Source organism: Amia ocellicauda, chromosome 11 (assembly GCF_036373705.1).
Source record: "Amia ocellicauda isolate fAmiCal2 chromosome 11, fAmiCal2.hap1, whole genome shotgun sequence".
NCBI lineage: Eukaryota > Metazoa > Chordata > Actinopteri > Amiiformes > Amiidae > Amia > Amia ocellicauda.
The window spans coordinates 16143666-16159217 of NC_089860.1; the positions used below are offsets into that span (position 1 = coordinate 16143666).

Genomic DNA, 15552 nt, shown 5'->3' on the forward strand with positions numbered 1-15552 from the left:
AACCTTAATGACTTGGAGAGGATCTGCAAAGATCCCTCCTGAGATGTGTGCAAACCTGGTGGCCAACTACAAGAAACGTCTAACCTCTGTGATTGCCAACAAGGGTTTTGCCACCAAGTACTAAGTCGAAGGGGTCAAATACTTATTTCCCTTATTAACATGCAAATCAATTTAAAACTTTTTTGAAATGCGTTTTTCTGGATTTTTTTGTTTTTATACTGTCTCTCACTGTTAAAATACACCTACCATTACAATTATAGACTGATCATTTCTTTGTCAGTGGGAAAACGTACAAAATCAGCAGGGGATCAAATACTTTTTTCCCTCACTGTATGCCAAGAAGATATCATCCAGTTTCGGGACTGCCCTGAAACTCCTTTAAAATACTGCTTGTAGATGTATAAAAGGCTGTGTGAAACATTCAATAAACGAAGATAAATTAACAAACTTCAGTGTCTGTGAATTTTTCCTTCCCGACCGCTCGACTCCTGCAGAAAGGTCTCATCTGTTACTGGAAGCGCTCACTGGGGTGCCTGATTCACTGGGATCCGAAGGGTTGCTTTAACTGAAGCGTTGTACCTTAACAAGTTGTGTTGCCGAGGCCCCCTAGCAGTGCTCCTCGAGGCAGGCTCCCTTATCAGCTTGCTGCCTCCTCCCTTGCGACGGTTTTGATACACAGTAACCCCTCCCCCTTGGGCAGTGCTTCCGACTTGAAAGATAACAATAGGTTGCGTATGCAAGCACGGTTGTCTGAAAAAGGAAGCACTGCCCAAGGGTTGCAAGGTCGCGTGGGAGTCCTGGCTCCCGGCAAAAGAGGATGAACCTGCACTGATGTCACGTTTTATGGAACAGGAAGTGGAAGGGACCTGTTCAGAGTGACGAGCGCAGGGGCCAATGGCAGCTTTGATAGAGTGATGGTTCGATCTGTATCCTACGGTAGTGCGCAGAAACCCCTCCCACTTGAGCAGTGCTTCCTTTTTCAAATAACTGGGGTTGCATAAGCAAACTATCGTTTCCACTTCTCTGGATAATAATAATAGTCAGAGTGCATTGTTTAATCATTTAAACTGTGAATACCGGTTTTTCTTTTAAAAAATCTCACTTGAATTAATCCCTGACTGCAACAGGGACACCACTGCTAGTGCTGACCCGAGGACATAGTTTAATTATTTATTTTTAAATATACATATTTGTTATTTTTGATCAATTTTATATGTTGCTTTTAAATGTGTTGACCACTGTCTTGCCAAAACCATAAAGTGCATGGTTAAAGAAGGATAATAAATAAGAAAAAATAACACCTTGACTATTTCCAAAAGAAGCCTCCCAATCTTGATATTCAAACTCCAAGTTATTTGAAAGTTACTAAGAACTTCAGCTTTTTGAAGGAATCATCACCGTATTAATGACATTACTGACATGCATGTTTGTATTTTTCAGTGAAAATGCCTTACGATGTAAAAAGCCGGTACCAGTCGGTTCTGACCATGTCCCTGTCAGCAGGGTGAGGCAGACCGGATTACTGCTCCCATTGCAGAACTGACGATCGCCTCAAACAAACATATCAACTGTTATCTGTGTTTGATTCCAGCAAGGAGAACTCTCCAGTGGGAAGATGTTTTGTGGAGTGGTATTGCATTATTATGTAATTACATGAAAGAGGGAAGTGCTGCTCATTACATGTTGTTACACTGTAACATGGGATGAGTTTAAGGTCATCAATAACATCACAAAGGTTTGAACCATTAACTAACCCACAGTACATGTAATTAAGCCATACTACTTGTTGTTAAGTGTATGTAAGCTTGAGCTGTAAATACATTAGCGATACTGGTCTTTCATCTTTAGCTATACATAAATTACATGGTCAATTCACTCGTGTTACTGTGTAATTACAGTGTAAGTACACTGTAGTAAGGGTACTGTATTATAAAGTGTTTCCAAAATATGTTTGTCATTATTCACAAAATAATTAGTTTTGTTATGTATTTTGCTGGGGTTCCAATACTCTATGCAAATAAATGAGTATGAATTTATTATTATGGTCACCATTTATAATATATGTAACTTTGAATTGAAGGACAAATTGCTTTTCTGTCTATTAAATATCTATTGATGACACTTAATCTGAAGTTTTAGCAACATGTTCTGTTACAATATAAACATAAACTCCTTGTGGTTTATAGGTGATCAGAACTTAGATTGGGAATACAGTACGAGGACTATTTTCAGCCTCCGAGACTGTGTGATTGTGTAAGCAAATGCATCACATTTGAGACATCAAAAGGCAAAACATTTATACCTCACATGAAAATGCTGATGAGGCAAAACTTGCAATTTCTGTCTTTTAGTATCCTTCTGGCGATAATGCACTGCAAGTATTGTCTCGATTCCTGACACACAACACATCAATTTCTGATAAGCATGTGTAGTTTATTTTATACATATTTTTCTGTTTTGCTTTTTGAAAGTATTTGTATGATAATTCACTGTTAGAGGTATTCATCACATGCCATCTCAAAATGTAAATGTTAAATGTTTCTAATTGAAAATGTACTAATTGACCATCTGTCAACTCTTTCCCAGTTGGCTTTTAGGATGATTTTTCAGGAGGTGCATTCTTGGGGGGAAGTCTGTTTGTATGTCAGTCATCATAATAAAGATATCAGACTTTTTCACAATTAAACAATTTGTAGAATATAGCAAATGTTTAAAGTACTACAATGACATGTTTGCTGAGCAGTCATTAATGGTTAACTGTATTTAAGGTGGATATCCTTGTGTTGCTAGACATGGATGAGTGATGTTTGCTGCTTGAAGAGGACCCTGCTTTATAATAATTATTGTCTCTGCAGCATGCAAACAACTTTGTAGCCTTGGCTCTGAAATCATCAGACACATAGTAATAGATGAAGGGGTCAAGGCTGCTGTTGAAGGTGCTGAGAGCCAGACTAATCATGTAAGGGAAATACAATTCCTCGCTATTCTCCAACAGACTGGAGTAGTGCAGGAGAAGCATGATGTTGCTGGGCAGGAAGCAAACAATGAAGACCACCAGCACAAGCACTGTAACCTTGACTGCGTGGATGTAGCGCTTGTCACTGGACACCAACGTCCACAGAATCGAGCCGTAACAGAACAAGATGACACACAAGGGGATGACAAAGCCGATGGCGAAGAGGCTGGTGAAGTATGGAAAGAACACTTTCTCTTGATCCATCTGTGGAAGAGCGTCATGGCAGAGGGTGATGGTTGAGTTTGCTACAGTGTAGGCCTGCCGAGTGAGGAGCAATGGCAGCATGGCCCCTATCACAACCGCCCACACAGCGAGACTCATGCAGATGGAGTTTTTTCTGCTTCTGAAGGCCTGGGCACCAAATGGGTGAACAAAGGCAAAGTATCTGTCAATACTGATGAGCATGAGACAAATAATGGAGCCATACATGTTGCTATAAAACAGAGCAGAGACACATCTGCAGGTGATCTCCCCAAAGATCCAGTTGTTGCCCTGGAAGTGGTAGGCAATCCTGAAGGGAAGAACCACCATGAGCAGGAGGTCTGCGCTGGTCAGGTTGATGAGTAAAGCAGTGGAGGGCATCTTCTTGGTTCTGGCTATAAGGACCCACAGAGCTGTGGCATTGGCTGGGAGTCCAATGATGAAGGCCACCAAGTAGAGCGAAGGGATGAGGAGCACTGTGGTCGGGGACTGTAAAATCTCCATGCTTTGATTATCCACTTCATGTATGTCATTATCTACACTGATTATTAAACTGAACGGCACTGTTCCCATAAAAAAGGAGAATGTAATATTAAAATAAATGTTATAAAAACAGCCACAATAACTTTACAACACGGGTTTCTCAATAAAAATGTTGCTATCAAAAATAGCCAAGTTAGGTCTTACATTAGGTCTTACATAGAGGTTTGCATGTTTTAAAGCTGTCCTGACTGGCAATGTGTATTTTCATACTTTGGACATAAGCGTGCACTGCACACATACAGACGGGTGACAAATTAAAGGAAAAAACTGAATAAATGAGTGGAGGAACATAACGAATGCAGATGCCTCCAAATAGGTGTACAGCATGATACAATTAAGCAATTAATGTCCTTTCATGCTCTGTGACATGTATAAAAATGCTGAGGAGGCACAGTTCACCTCCATTTTGGATCAAGATGGCAAGAGGACAGGATCTAAGTGGCTTTGAAAGAGGGGGTCATTTTTGGGGATGGAGCTTGATGGGAGCTTCAGTCATAAAGACTGCTCAACTGGCTAGTATTTCAATAGGAACAGTGACTAAAGTTACTTCTGCATTTAGGTCTATGGGAAAGTCATCAGTAAATAGGGTTGGAAATTGTGGTAGAAAGCACACATTCGATGACTGCGATGCTCGTGCATTCCTGTGATATGTAAGGAGAAACAGAAGAGCAACTCTTTCCCAGGTGACTGAGAATGTCAATGCAGGACGTGATCAGACTGTGTCAGCAAGAACAGTCCGTTGAGAACTACACCGAGAGGGATATTACAGTAGGGTTGTAGTGCATAAACCCCTCATTACTAAAATTCAGTTCAGTGGTGCAAAAACCATAGGCATTGGGCTACAGAGAAAAAAGTGATATGGTCAGGTGAGTCATCCTTCACCATAATCTAAGCTGGTGAGTGCATGTGTGGGACACCAAGAGAATGGTACAGGCCTGACAGCTTGACCCCTACAGTGTGCCAAGAGCATTGAAGCTGTTCTGGCAGCTCATGGTGGCCCAACACCTTAATGAGACACTTTATGTTGGTTTTTCCTTTAATATGTCACCTGTCTGTATATTGAGTATGCTATGGAAAGCGATTCAGATTACAATACCTTTCTATGTGAAAAATGTATGCTAATGTATAGTTGCTACAATACACAACACAGATACTAATAACTTATTTATGACCCTTTGCAAACAACATTAATTAAAAGTATTTAATTCTAAATCATCAGCACTGACATACACTTACTCTTACCTGTGTCATTTCCATTCTTTGCATGTGTGAATGTAAGGAAGGGGACAAACACTAAAGCCACGGAGATAGCTGCCCATTCAACTGAAGGAGAATCCATGTTAACTGAGACTGTTCCCTCCCAACAGCATCCTAATGGAACCCGGCCTCAGTGATTATACCGCTGAAAGGCAAATGAGACATTTATGTTGCTAAGTATAAGAAATCTGTCACAATATTTTCCTTTAGTAAATGATCGGAAAAACACGTCTGTAACAAGGTATGTTGACGAATGGAGGCAGATCACAGACAAGATAAAGTGCACAAAAGATTTGGTTTTTTTTGGTGGCAACATGATTGAGAAAAATAATCCTTGTAGAACCAAAACCAATCAAAAAACCTGTCAACAGTTAGCCATATGCATTTTCTTTAGCTTTGGGCATCCTCGCTCCTACCATGGGTAAATTTGAAATACAAACTCCATACATTGCATTGCAGTATCTTAACACAAATTATAACTCCCCCCATAGACTTTAAACAACACGCGTTTACATCTATGTAAGATTGTGTCATCAGCTTTTGCGCTCTTTGCCTTACACTTTGCAAGTGGCCTCCCCGCAAAAAAACTTTGTTTTGTTGTGTTTAAAGTTTAAAGCAAATTCCAATATTGACCTACTGTTAAATCTTCACATTCAGCCCGTGTTCATGTTATTTGTTAGGAAAATGTGCATCTAATCCACACAAAGGACATAAGCAGTACTCAGAAACTTTCACCAGGATCTTAAAAAGGAAAGATTTGAACCGTCTGAAAAGAGACTCGAACAACTCCTACACAAAGCATCGGACCAGTCCAATAGTGTTTCAGCATTAATCATAAAGGAAACCTGTGGCAATGCAGTTCAATTTCAGTCATGTCAGCCAAGACGTTTTCTATTTACAAAATAACTTACTTGCCAGCACTTGTTCTGATATTTAAAACCTGAACAGAATTGTAAACAGTTGACAAATTTGTACAACTGTTACTCTCTTGTTGTTGTTGTCATTTTGTTTAGCTTATTTTGCTGTAGTAATGTTTGCCACCTTGATATTACTTAAGAAACTGCAAAGAAGTGGTGAGAAATGTTGTCATTCAGTTAGTTATAAAAGATTATGTATATTTTTAAAGTATGATTAAACCAGGTCTTGGTCATTTTAAATGTTTTCTTGTCAAAAATAGTCCAGGCCAGGAGAGATCAGAGACTCTACCATAATGCTTGCAGCATCTGTGTAACTAAAGAATAATTTTAAAGCATTACCTTGTGCACTGAGGTGAATGACACCATCTGCTGTTTCCAGTGTAGCAGTCACATCCAAAGAAATGGGCACTCCTCTCTTTATATGGTGCTGTTAGCCTGAATTAAATAAATAAATCAACACAAGCACCTCCTCTTGTTGGGTGTCTTGGTAAATGTATGTGGAAACCAAATATTAACCATTTCTATCTCTTCCATTTCCCAGCTGAACTTTCCCAACCATTGTGGGGGAAATAATATGGGCTGACAGAATTCATTTTCAGCAACAGCATGTACAAACTTGCCTCCTTTACGTTGAAAGTAGGAAGACATGCCACAGTGACTGCCAACAGGTAGTCTAACCAGAATAATGCAAATCTCTTAATTAAAATGTATGTGGGCACATATAGATATACTTGTATTTCTTCATACATTTACATTAATTAATCTCCATGGCCTCCATGACAATATTTTTATCATTCTGAAGCTTTCCAGTTTCAATACAGTGAAGGAAAAAAGTATTTGATCCCCTGCTGATTTTGTACGTTTGCCCACTGACAAAGAAATGATTAGTCTATAATTTTAATGGTAGGTGTATTTTAACAGTGAGAGACAGTATAAAAACAAAAAAAAACAAGAAAAACGCATTTCAAAAAAGTTATAAATTGATTTGCATGTACAATATCAAGGGTGATTTCAAAAATTAAATAAACCGATCAGTTGAAAATGACATTTTCTGAACCACAAAGAATTTAATTTCATTCATCCTGTTCAATGAGAACACAAATTGACTAAAATGAATATCAGTGTGTTTTCAAGGTTCTCTATGGTTTTGCTTCAGAAATTGATAGAGCACTTTGTCTTTCACTGCAGCTGTATGATTTATATAAACTCTGCATGCATTTCCTAACACACAAGATACGTTTGACAGTAAGCACCTAAGTTATTGTGGGCCAGTAAACATATTGTCACATTTCGGACAGCAGCAAACCCTTGAATATCCATAATGTGAAACGAGACAATACTTGGAAAAAAACCATTCAAATTATGCATTCACCAGCACAATTGCCATGAAAATAAATAATCTTATTTATGAAACATCAGGCTGGATAATTCTACATGATGGCAAGTGTAGGATGTTTATTTAATCTTGTTTGGCTAAAGAATTAATACAGTGATTAGTTTTTAATGTAATGAAGACATTACAGGCAAGTGTGCTTTCCTAAGCAGGATTAATGTATTGTGCATATTTTATTCCCCTTATGGGCAATATTCTCCAACAGTACAGTCGAAATCCAGGTTACTTGGGGAATACGTTCAATGAAAAACAATTGAAACTGTAATGGGTGTGGAAGAGGAACAGGTATTTTGACATTCTCCCTCCCTCCCTGGCAGTTTTTAGGGTTGTGGCAGGTTTCATTGGTAATTTTTCCAGGTGAATAAATGTGGCCAAAGTGAAACAAAGGAGATCTACCTGGCAAGAGATGATGACCTGAGAGCATGGGTTGTGAATTGCCATTGGGTGAGCCATTTTAGTTTATTTTAAACTTCAGAACTAACAAATGCGCTGGGATTGGTTGGGAGTGCTAGTTTACCGATTAGTATGGGGGGCCAAACAGGCCATAATACAATCGGTTTGTGTGCTTACTATATTGGTTCGTGTGTGTACCATATCGGTTGTACACGTGACTCAAGTGGGCGGGGCAGGACTAGGGACGAAGGGAAATCAAGGTGGAAGTAGCAGTGCGAGCTTTGTCCTCAAGCAACACTGTCTGTCAGTGCGACACTGCCGTTAGCAGTTCGCTTTATTTTGGTTCCTAGGTTACCCTGATGTTCGAACTACTACTGCGTGTTCCTCACTGCTTGAACATAACAAACACATTACTGAATGATGAACCATGTCATCTGAGCAAGACATTACAGATCACTTTTTATGTATTGATCACATTGTGTCATACATAATTTTGTGCATGCAATAGGGCCGTCCCGTAGGGTGCATTTTTACCTCCGAAGGTTCAGAACACATTACCAAACGAAGGTTCAAAGCTGCATTGGTGATAATTTGTATAATACACCGAAGACATCACATTAGCTACTAGTGTGTTGTTTACAGATAATCCAAATAAAGAAAATAAAACATCCCATTGTAGTATAAAATAAGTTAATGTTTTTATTTATTTTTACAAGCACACAGGTATTGATTTTGCTTGCATGAAACATGTTAACCTTCCTAAGCCCCCTACTCATAATAAACTATGTGCAGTGACATATGCATGTTAACTTTAATTTATATTTTATTCAATACAGAAAAAGTTTCAGAAATAGCAAAAGTGTAACCCCTTGATGAATATACCCTGGTATTCTGTTACATTAAAAAAAAGACAGAACTATACTGAAAGTAGTAAATACTAAAGACAGTAACTGTAGTGTATTTAGTTCAATTGCAGAACACTAGTATAGAAATGTGCTATAGTTATGTTACATTGTCAAGACTGCATAACGGTTTAGCGTTACAAAGAGTTTTGTATGGAAGGCATCTTTATAAAGATGGCGTTAACCTTAACTTGATTTCCAGTGTCTTTATTTTGTTGTATACAAAACTTAACAGTAACCTTAACATTTGGGTTAGCTATAATAAAGACTCCCTTCTACAGTTCAGAGTTTGTGTCAATATTATACATTTTTCACTATAATATGAAGAACTGCATATCTTTCCCTATGTGTCTGAGTAAACAAGGTCACCGTCTCATTGTACTACGGTACTGTGCTATAGTTCAACCCTGATACATAGAAGAACAGGGTCTGATAAGAACCAGTTTTCACCAGCAATTTGGGCTTGATACATTGTACAAACCCCACTTATATTAAACATTATCTATGCGTTAATTCTCCCTGGTTTTACTATATATGGGTCTTCCCGAGCAGTTGTCAGGCAGAAACCGAACTTCCACTCATCACAGGACAGACATGTGGGCCTGTTATCTTTCTCTCCTGTCTGGTCTGCATAAAAGTGCCTGTAGTTTGTAACTTCCCTAAGACTGTTCTCTTGAACCTCTTCCTTGCAGCTGCTTATAATAAAAACCTTTTGATTGGAGGTACATCTATCTCTGGATTTCTGCGACTCTTCATAATATTATTAATAATAATGGGTCAATTACAACGAACTTGCAGAGTTACGTAGCTGAGTACTAAACAAGGAATCAACTCCAGAGTGCTGCTTTTTCAGGTCTATTCAATCAACCAATTAAGCCTAATAAATAATGCATCATAATTTAAACCTAGTTGGTTAAATGTTCGTGGAGATTGTTTGTTCCTCTGTGATATACCAATTTTCAGTTGCACAGCTTATATTAAGCTTTCTGGGGGTTTTTGGTGCATTTAGCAAAACATTCCAAACAGCAGATGTTTTTTGAAACATTTTTGTTTTACATTTCTATTATATTGCACAACACTTTGCTGTAAAGGTGGTGGATAAAGAAACAATAACTCGGAGTGGTCCACAGGCAAATCAAATGTTTTAATTTAGTTCACCTATGTGGCACATCTGAAGTGTGGATTAGTATTGTAACACTTGCAGGGTTTTCCAAGCAGTAGATCCAACTCATCATTGCAGGAGCAACAACAAATCGATTTATTTATTATTACTGGAGTACACAAATATCACAGGGACTAAACACACATTCATACTTAAAAAGTAATCTGTAATGTGTTGCTCAGATGACATGGTTAATCATTCAGTAACGTGTTGCTTGAGGACAAAACTCACACTGCTGCTTCCGCCTTGATTTCCCTTTGTGCCTGGTCCCGCCATTTTGAGTCACATGACCGACCAATATGGTACACACACAAACCGATATCGTGTACACACAAACCAGTATAGTACACACGCAAACCAGTATGGTATGCATGTGAAGTTTTGAATCAATATGCACGCAATCCAATGTATTACAGTTTTTCGCCAATTGTTTACACACTAAAATTGGAACTTGAAACGCAATCACCAAAACCTGAAACTCATGTACCAAATCCCTAAACCAAGTCTGAAGAATTGCAAGCACAGTTCCTGCTTTACACTCAGTTTCCAATTCTATATCACACTTTTTTTCAAAACACTACACACAGTTCTCTACATTAGGCACAACATTCAAAATTAAAATCTCTGTAGTCCCTTTAGAAAGCAATGCCAATCACAATGCCAAGCTCTATACCCCAATTGGCAACACCCACTCCTCACAGGTGTAAACACTAGTTGCTGAATTGTTCACTGAGAAATCAGAGCTTTAGCACTAGAAAAGGCCACAGATGAGCTCTCCTGTCTTGGAGGAAAATGGTGATGCAAGAGCTAGAGGTCAAGGAGTGAGAGTAAGAGGAGGAAGAGGAGGATGAGAATGAGGATGGACAGTTGTCTCAGATGAGATCAGGGCCACATTGGTTGGCCATGTGCTCAACCATGGATTGAGTATGAGGGAGGCTGAGCAGAGTTCAGCCCAACCTGAGACGCTACACTGTTGCATCTATCATCCGTACATTCAGAAATGAGAACCAGTAAGTTGCCTACAATCTACACTATGCTCTTTATGCATGTATACTGTACTATACTGCAGTCCTATATATCAGTAGGCCTATGTTAGTCAGTGATTGTTGGCCAATGTTACAGTAATGTAATTTCATATTGAAAGAAAAGAGATTATTTTAGCTTACTGTAATCAATCATATTTGTGGATCTTCTGCAAAACTGAGAAACGGCCAGGCCATGGTGGAAGACACTGGCTGTTCACACTGGAACAGGAGACCGCTATTGTGAACATGGTGGTGGCAAACAATACCATTACCAGAACTACATAATCGCAGATGTTACGGACCCAGGGTCAGGTGTCATCAAGCAGGGAACACGTAGGACCAGATAGACAGTTCTCCAGAAGAAAGTAATTTAAATTAAGTTCTTTTTTTTTTTTTTTTTTTTAATGGAAAAACAAAAAAACAAATAGCTGGACAGAATAATGGTAGAAAACCTATCCCTTCACATGAGAACAGAAAAACTCCTGAGAGTAGGGAAAACAAGAGCTACCCTGTACTATAGCCACCTCCTTGGAGGAACCCAACCTTCCAACTGACCCCTAGCAGTTCTCACACTCCCTCTTTATACCACAAGGTCTAGAACTCCTCCCCCAAGAACATACCACTAATAAAATATAAATATCTCAATATCTAAAAGTATAGACTCAAATACTGTAAATTACCCATTCTTAAGATATCAATAAACAAAACTAATTATATCTAATACCATGAAAAAACAAACCAACATTAGTACAAAGAAAAATAAAACAAAACATTATTGTAAACACCCCTTTCCTATAACCCCTTGAACCCTTCCCTTATGACCAGAGAATTAAGAGTGGCTACCTTACTACAATAAATAGGGTAATGGACAGGTATATATTGCACTTCTCCAGCATGGCCTCTGTAACCACTTTTACCCTTCAACAACATGGCCGCCAACACACCAACCCCAGCAACTCCAGCCCAACTCCCCCTTTCCCTTCACTGCAGGTAAGTTCATAAGAGCTGTTAATACCAACCATGCCTTTTTAATAAAATATTTTTCCCTTTTTTTAAATACAATAAATTACCACTATTAATAACTTTTAAAAAACAATTGAACTACAACACACTGCATCACACTAACCAACGATGAGTAGTGTAGTTATAATAGTGATGGGATCACTCCATCACAGCAGACAACACAATATTCAATAACATTGGACCGTGTATTACAGTGCAACTGAATTCAGATGTAACAGGTCTACAGGGTGCCATTTGAGCGAAACTCAGAGGGTTAAAGAACAGCGCTATGAATGTGTGCAAGTACTATACTGTGAATTTACTATCATATCAGCTGTGTATAGACACATTACAGTACTGTAATCCAGTGTATTGTGCCTACTGTGTCTATTTCACATATTGTTTCAGAGAGTCTTGGAGCTGTATGCCACTGCAGTTCAGCACGTTTATATTTACATTGATGAGGCTGGCTTCAACCTAGCCAAATGAAGGGGACGGGGACGGAACATTATTGGCCATTGTGAATGTCCCCGGACAGTGTGGAGAGAATATCACAATGTGCGCAGCTGTCCTCCATCACCATGCCAGCCTTGGTCCTTACAACACCGCCCTTCTCATCACAGTCCTGGACACACTACATGGCATCCTCATTCCAGCCGAGCAGAGGGGTGGACCAGAGCAGCCCAGGTATGTTGTCATCTAGGACAACGCGAGAACGCGAGAACTGGTTCATCGACTATCCACAATTTATTGTTCTATACCTCCCCCCATATTCCCCATTCCTAAACCCAACTGAACAGTTTTTTCGGCATGGTGACGGAAGGTGTATGACCGCCACCCCCTCACACACGTGCCTCTTCTACAGGCAATGGAGGATGTGGATGTGGGGGCTTTCAGTGGCTGGATCTGTCACTCCAGAAGATTCTTTCCCCGCTGTTTAGCCAGGGAGATGTCATGTAAATGAGGTGCTGTGGCCAGACCAAAATAGGAGATGGGATGCAGCCTAATTTCTTTTGTTTTACATTTTGCATGTGTTTTTGTCTTTTTGTGTTTGAGTTTTGAAAGAGTGAGCCACTTTCATTTTTTATTTTTGTACACAAAACCCTTTACCTTACTGAATGTTTTTCCTGGTTTTCTCCTGTTGGGTATGGAAAGTGTTACATACAAAACCTAAGTGTTCAAAAATACTGCATTTTGGAAATAAATTACAATGTTTTTGTTACTGTATTGCATTTGTGTGTGTTTGTTTATATATATGTGAGTAGGTATATATTACTGTGACAAATCTTTTACAACCGGCTACAGTGTAACACTGAAAATGCAAAAGGCATTAACCTACTGATGTTCTAAGTCGCCCTGGATAAATAAAAATAATAATACTATTCATAGTTGTGTTTTGTGTTGAGCACATCAGTGTGTTTTTGGTTGGTAGACAGATCTATTCATATGATGTGTGTGTGTCATTTTGATGCAAAAAAAACATTTTGGAAAGAGATAAAACCGTTTTGAATGCAGTGTTTGCTTTTGCTAGAGATTTGTAGAGTTATGCATTTTGCGTTTGTGGTTTTGTGTTTAGAGTTTTGGGAAAATGAGCCAAAGATTAAGCAAACGTGTGTAAACAATTGGGAAAAACTGTATGGCCTGTTTGGCCCCCCTATAGATTAATGTTGTCTGTTCATATTGAATAGATTGGTCTGCTCTATACTAGCCCATATAGGACGAACATCCTGGTATTTATTTTTATAATGGTGATCCAATGTTTTTATCTTTATCTTGTTTTTTGTCAATAAAATCCCTTTTGCTTTTTTACTTCAGTGTCCTCACTGCATACTTTCTTGATTGGTTAAAAAACATGTGCAGATTGGTTGTTTTTATTATTATTGGCTCAATTAATCAATTATAACTAGTTCTAGTTACATAGTATGGCTATAGAATAGAGTAATTTAACATTGCTTACTTTATTTTTATTAACAAGGGCACCTCTAAGTGTAGTGTGCCAGTTATAAAACAATGTAACTCAAAGCATTGAGTCTATGGGGGGGAGTGGGATAGGGACCTGCAAATAAGATGACCTTATTTCATAATAAAATAACAATGTTCACATTATATGATGCACGCATACATGAATAAGTAACACGAAACCGTGTAACTGGGGGTCCGACTGTACTTCGGACAGTGGACTGCAGTGCCAAAAACTTTGATGAAAGCCTAGATAACTATTGCATACTCTTCCACAATACATTTGAGATTGTATTACAGCATTGTTTCCCAGCCTTTTTAGCCTTAGTCACACATCCTTTCCCTGTAAAGACACCACTAGGAAATACGCGTTGACTTGGAAACACTGTATTATAGTTCACTGAATAGATGTTTTGAATGATCCTATGGAAAGCAATTCAGATTACAATACCTTTCTATATGAATAATGTATGCCTCCAGTAGCTTCTACAATACACTACACAGATACTAATAACAACATTAACATTAATTAAAAGTAGTTGATTCTAAAACCCCAAGCTGACTCTTACCTGTTATGTTGTTTTCTTTCTTTGCAGGTGTGACTGTAAGAAAAGAGAGAGAGAAAAAGCAGCCTGTTGAAGTGGAGCACCAACCCCATCCAGCTGCATCCTAATGAAATCCAGCCTCAGAGTTTATGGCACTGAAAAGCAGCCAAGACATTTTTGTAACAAATCTGCTACCATTTTTAGAAGTGTTAACATAACAATCTGAACAGCATGTCTACACAAGGTATGAGGACGAGTGGTGTAGGAGGAGGCAAGTGTAAACAGGGCGGTTTCCTCAGAGTTTCCACTTTCTAACAGGATCAGGCTTATTTAAAGGTCCAACAAACCCATAACTCGACATCACTGACTAAAAATTATTGCTGCAGCAATGTTTAACACACACTACACCACCGGGAGTGGAACCATGCCACCTTAAAAACATCCCCCTCTGAAGCCTCTCTTCATAATGCACCGTTCTGGTTCTCAGTTTACAATTTGCTCTGTTAAACCAAACAGTGTTATTTGTATTTCTGTACATAACTGTCAAAGTACTAAGTTCATAATCAATTTCCCATATTAATCTAGCTTTAAATCTTAGCTTGCTACCTTCTGTTCATGTTATTTGTGTGGGAAATGTTTTCCTTGCCCCTGAAATGAATTCCTTAAATAATTTTTGTCATTTAGTAGCATCTGTTTTATACGCACCCTGCACAAACTGAGTCATTAAAATGTGTCTTGGCTTTATTGCTAGTCTTTGGCCTGAGTTGTTGATGTTGGCTTGGCTTGCAAATATTAATTCTATGCTTCAGAGAACAGAGGTTTACGTTTTCTTCAATTTAAATAAGGTTGATCACTGCATGTTTTACATACAGCTGGCAATCCATCAAAGCTCAATCCTATTTACCCGATTCGGAAATGGCAGAATACCAGACATACACGTTTTCCCCCACCACTTTTCAAGTCTACAGACTACAGTCACCTGACCTAAATCCCCCTCTAGCTGTAAGGGGAACTAAAAGTCATGTATGTCATAAACTGAAAATGTGTGTGCACCATCCATGAATGTGCTTAAAGGAAAATTCATGAAAACAAAAATCAAAATGTGTAATTTTTATATAAAATCCAAAAGATTTGCATTACAAAAAAATAACTATAAACGCTGATGTTTTAAATTTTGTACTGAGCATTAAGTCTAAGTGTAATTATAAATATACTAAATAAAAAAACATTTTCAGAT

At 38.5% G+C, this 15552-nt stretch overlaps 1 protein-coding gene across 2 annotated transcripts; it reads right to left on the bottom strand.

Annotated features, from left to right (window-relative positions):
* Positions 1 to 332: 332 nt before the first annotated feature.
* Positions 333 to 14560, bottom strand: LOC136763007 (proteinase-activated receptor 4). 2 transcript variants are annotated; one of them, XM_066716673.1, is made up of 4 exons: positions 14340 to 14560; positions 6274 to 6369; positions 5003 to 5162; positions 333 to 3780 (listed from the first exon to the last, which is right to left on the bottom strand). In XM_066716673.1, the coding sequence occupies exons 3-4, from the start codon at positions 5097 to 5099 to the stop codon at positions 2747 to 2749; spliced, it is 1131 nt and encodes a 376-aa protein (XP_066572770.1). In that variant the 5' UTR covers positions 5100 to 5162; positions 6274 to 6369; positions 14340 to 14560; the 3' UTR covers positions 333 to 2746. The 2 variants fall into 2 exon arrangements, with proteins under 2 accessions (XP_066572770.1, XP_066572771.1); XM_066716674.1 differs by lacking the exon at positions 6274 to 6369.
* Positions 14561 to 15552: the final 992 nt, after the last annotated feature.

Bases quoted from the DNA above. Each gene is read 5' to 3' on its own strand.
- LOC136763007 (XM_066716674.1), bottom strand. From the start codon at position 5,099: ATGGATTCTCCTTCAGTTGAATGGGCAGCTATCTCCGTGGCTTTAGTG. The intron at 3,781-5,002 runs GTAAGAGTAAGT...TTATGGGAACAG, and splicing joins AAAGAATGGAAATGACACAG to TGCCGTTCAGTTTAATAATC.